The 4,952-nt window shown below is 31.1% G+C and overlaps 1 protein-coding gene across 5 annotated transcripts in view; it reads right to left on the bottom strand.

The window, feature by feature from the left end:
* Window positions 1-1,710: 1,710 nt before the first annotated feature.
* The window catches only part of LOC117167217, a 23,936-nt gene continuing 20,694 nt past the window's right edge, over window positions 1,711-4,952 (bottom strand). For all 5 annotated transcript variants that reach the window (XM_033351983.1, XM_033351984.1, XM_033351985.1 and 2 more), the window contains one exon: window positions 1,711-2,460. In XM_033351983.1, coding sequence (XP_033207874.1) covers window positions 2,405-2,460 — 56 coding nt within the window. In that variant the 3' untranslated portion in view covers window positions 1,711-2,404. The remainder of the gene's footprint in view (window positions 2,461-4,952) is intronic.

A 4,952-nucleotide genomic window follows, 5' to 3' on the forward strand; every position in this document is an offset into this window, starting at 1 on the left:
GAGATGCAAAAAGCGTACATCAACGTAATTTACGATCGACTCCTGCAAGGTAAAAAGAAAATATGTCAAAAAATGGTCCGAGTTTTAATTTCTTTGAATATAATTTTTAACAGAATTCCTACTAAAATGAATAACAAAAACGTACTTTATGGTCTTCTGATATATTTTGAAAAGTTTTAGTCAGATATTTTATTTAAAAGAAAAGTTCTTAAGTTCAAAAAAAAAAAATCGACGAACTGATAATTTGAGGTCAATAATATAAGTATTTGAGCGTGTCACATGCTCTTAAGAATTGAAATTTAAAAGCAACTGTTGGCACTCTGGATTATATGGAAAAAATATTAGTAAGTGAAAATTCCTTAAACTATAAAATTGCCGACGCAGGAAAATTTACAAATCTAATGAATTAAAAATATTTGATCGAATAATAAAGCAATAATTAAACTAAAAAATAATAAAGTAAATAAATGTTTGTGAGGTCAATGATTTACTTAAATTTATTATTTGACTATTATTTAAATGTTTCGATTTGGAAATTTCCCTGTGTCATTAATGTTACAGTATCAGATATTATATAATGTTGGCAATTTTATTCCACAATTTTCAAATTCTACAATATCATGAACTGGCTGGAAATTTTAATATTCGGTAATTTTCTAATTTTGGGACTTTGCTATTACGAATATTTTCTTTTTTGAGAACGTTTTACCGCCGGGAATTTTATTTTTTTCGATTTTCAGGATTTCTTTATGGAAATTGAGGAATTTCAAACTAGTAGCCATAAGGATGGACGTGGACATTATTTTCAAACTATAAGATGCGTTTTGAAATTATAAATTATTTTAAATTACATAAATTTAAATTTGAACCTACCTTTTTATGAAGTTTAAAAACGTGGAAATTTTCAGATTGTAAATGTTGTAATCAAATAATTTATAGTTATTCAAGAGAAACTACACTAGAGCATTCAATTTTGAATTTTAGACTATTAAAAATTCAAATTTATAGAATGAAGGCTTTCTTAAAGCTAAGTAATTCCACAGTTTAGCAATAGAAATCTTAATAGTTTTTATATTTGTTAACTGAAAAAATTGTTAAATAAATTAATCAATGTTTCGGTTCGAGTCAATTCTAAAGAAAACTATTACTGAAAAATTCGGATTTATCGAAAAAATTATTTAAAACAGCAAGCTTTCAAATTCAGTGATGAATAATATTTTAAAAAGTTTCAACATTTGAAAAGCCTTTTATTGTCTATGATATAATATGTACGGTTTCAAAAGAAATCTAGCACTCGAATTTGGATATTATCATGGAGTACATTATTTTTAAATGAATCTGCTATATCATCAGAAATGGTACCTTACCGACAGTAGATTAACCCTCTAATTAGCGTTATTTTCTTGAATTAGAGTTATTATTCTGATCCCTCTAATAGCTTAATCGGAAAAGCACCTGGCCGGAAATCAGAAGTTTTGTGGTTCGATTCCCAAATGAGTGCAGAAGGAGTAGGATCTTTTTTTTCAACAAATAATTTTAATATGAAGTAAATTACGGAATTAAGTGACCTAAAATAATAAAGCTTTGAAGGTTAAATTAAAAGTCCATTTTATGGGAAAAGTTACATTTATTTTATTTTCTTGAAAATACTCTTAGAGAAAATAGAGAGTATACAATAGTATGATCTATCTCGTTAATTATATATTCTTTAATTCTTTGAACGCATGAAAACGATACTATAGAGACAAAATATAGGCTGAAAACATTGGCTCTCTGCTATAACATTTTGGGCTCTTACAGTCAACATTCTTAATTATCATTCATACGCAATGTTCTATTAATTTACTTGCAAAAATGTTTAACCCACATCACGTATACCTCTGAAAGATGATACCATATATATTACTTACACGGGGTCAAATTGCCCCCAGAAACTTTTGAAACGTTGTCATACTGACTGTATACATGGTTTCAACTTGAAACAATTCACACACGCTATTTAATACATAAAATTAGATATTGGTAGTTATTTTTAAATGAAAATTATTTGAAGGTGTATACGAAAATTCTCAAATCCTACTCAAATTTTAGTCTGGAGTCGAGGTTGGGGTCATTCTGACCCCATGCAAGTGATCAGGGTTAAACAAAGAATTGAAAGGTTGAAATATGAAGTAAAAGTTTTCTTTGCAAAGCGCTACCAATTTGGAACTAATGAGAAGAAATTTGAATTCGAATTTTATATTAACAAGAAATGTTATAGTAAATAATTACTTTATATCTCAGTACAGTATTTTCGATTGAAATCAATTTTTACTGCTCCTTTTTATTTAGATCGCTGTAATAACTTTGAGATATCTAATAGTTTGCGTTTCAGGTGGCGCATTGTCAAGGTTAAAGATTTGTCTCAATCAACAAACTGATGAACTGTTCTCAACACGCTGTAGTCAGTTTTTTCTTTGTCTGTAAGAATAAGAAATTTATTCATAAAAGCACGAAATATAGAAGCAACCCTCAGCAGCACGGAAAATGAACGGAACGTGCCTGGAACGTCCTGCAGGCACCTTGAGAACGTTCTAACCACATCCCAGAAACGTGTAAAATTTTCGCCCCTTTGTAAAGTTCCACTGGGGAATTATTAATTAATTATTAATCAATAGGGGAATTATTGTCATTGTTTTTATTAAAAATAAATTTAATATTACGTAAAACGTATATATGTAGTTAGTATACGGCTATACGCGGTACCATGATTCATGACGCGGTACACAGAACTCAGAAATTACAAGATGGGTAAAGCGGGAAGTACCACTTTGCAAAGATGGGTTGTGACATGTCACTCGAGGTTTCTACGTATAATACATAAACGATGTAATATTCGTAGAAAATTGTAGAAAACTATGTATAATACATATCAAAGATGGCGAACGTTATTTACTTGGGCGGGGCTGAATTTTACATGTTTAAATAATTAATATAACCTCTTATAAAGCTGTTCAATCGATTTAATTTTAATTTTAAGAGTAAAAATGCCAAGAAAAAGTGTGAAAAAACATTTCAGGAGGGGAAACCGTGGGAAAACATTAATTTCGAGCGCGAACGATTACTTACACTCGTGTTCCACATGCTCGAAAATGTTGCGGATTATGAAGGAGAATAAACACGTATATTATTATTATTTTTTAAATAATTTGTTCAGGGATGTGATAAATAAGGACAAATACTAAATTAATTGCTCAATATTAGTTATTTCTATTATGAAATTGGGTATTTTTGGAGTAAAGAATTCGAAAATCCCGCCCATACAGTCACGTGATCAAGGGTAAAATACATTTGTAGAAAACTAAGAACGTAATATACGTGTCGAAAACCATGTGATATACGTCATGTATTATACGTACCCATCCCTGCCACTTTGTCGAAAGAACGTAAAACCTACGCCATAATTAAGGGCTAATTTAAGACTCATTGAATACCCAAAAGCCAAATTTTGGGCTCTGCACTTTTTCAAAAAAATGAATGGTACTACCAGCTTTACGTAAAGCTAGCAGTAGCATGGCAGAAATATTGGTTATATCACATTTTTTCTTTCACAGGAAATAAGGGCTCATTTAAGGCTCTTGCATGACCCGCGGCGAAATTGTTCAAAAATAATCCCTACCACAAAAAAAAACTACACTACAAAATAAATATGTACCAATCATAAAAATGAATACATCAGAATTGACGGCTCATTTCAGGCTCTCCAGCGTCCCCAAAAACAATTTTCCAAAATCATCTCTTAATATAAAAACTACCCCTTATACAAAAGTGCTGATAAAGTGCACAAAATGTGCACTTATCATAACAGTGAGTACATCAGAATTTAAGGCTCATTTCAGGCTCTCCAGCGCCCCCAAAAACAATTTTCGAAAACCATTTCTTAACATTAGAAAACTACCCGTTACCCAAAAGTGATGATAATGTGCAAGAAAAAGTATTTGATCAGTTTTTAATCTTTTCTAGCCCTCAGAACACATCAAACCCTTTTCCAATAACTACCCTTTACATTCGAAAACTACCCCGTAGGCGTAAACGAATGTGAATTAAACTGAGAATGAAGAACATCAGCAGTGTTTGTTGCATCGTGCCCAAACATTATTGTCTGTTCTGAGTCGGAATTAAGAGCTCATTTAAGAGTAATTTATTACCCAAAAGAATAACACAGGCCGAAAATTATTGTTAGAAAGGTATGCTGTTTACATTTTTGTATAATATATATTGGCAATAATATTGCCATCGTTTAGTACACCTTTTAATCTTCTGGTTCCATTTTCGATCATCCCTAAGTGATTTTTTTCGAGATATGACACACTAATCATTTATTTGCTCTCTGTTAGTTTTTGATTGTGAAACTGAAATGTTTCATGTGCGATATCTCGAAAAAGAAATCGGTTCGGGACGATCGAAAATAGAAATGGAAGAAAAATCATGTTATGTTGCCTCAGATATGACTAAAAATAGCCGTTTTTACTCTTTTAGATAAGGATATCTCAAAAACCTAAGATATAGGGAAAATTTAGGCAACAGATTCGTTTTTAGGACACCAAAAATCCTTCGGGTGCACACAGTCCGGTCTTTGGGTACACATTTTGTCGGCCTGTGTAATTTTTGGTTCTGCATTTTAAAAAATGCATGGTACTGTCAGATTTACGTAATATTGACACAACCATGAAATTTTTTTCAACAAATTTAAAGCCCAAAATTGGACTTTTACGATTAGTGCATATTTATTTTTTAGGGTAGTTTTTTTGTAATGGGGGTTGTTTTTGTAAAATTGCGCCGGAGGTAAATAAGCCCTCAATACCTGTGAAAGGAAAAGGCTGATATATATATATATATATATATATAATTAAAAATTTGTCATAAGGACAACCGCAGGATTTCGCCGGGAGCGGGTGCTAATCTGAAAAATT

The sequence above is a fragment of the Belonocnema kinseyi genome, chromosome 2 (assembly GCF_010883055.1).
Source record: "Belonocnema kinseyi isolate 2016_QV_RU_SX_M_011 chromosome 2, B_treatae_v1, whole genome shotgun sequence".
Classification (NCBI taxonomy): domain Eukaryota; kingdom Metazoa; phylum Arthropoda; class Insecta; order Hymenoptera; family Cynipidae; genus Belonocnema; species Belonocnema kinseyi.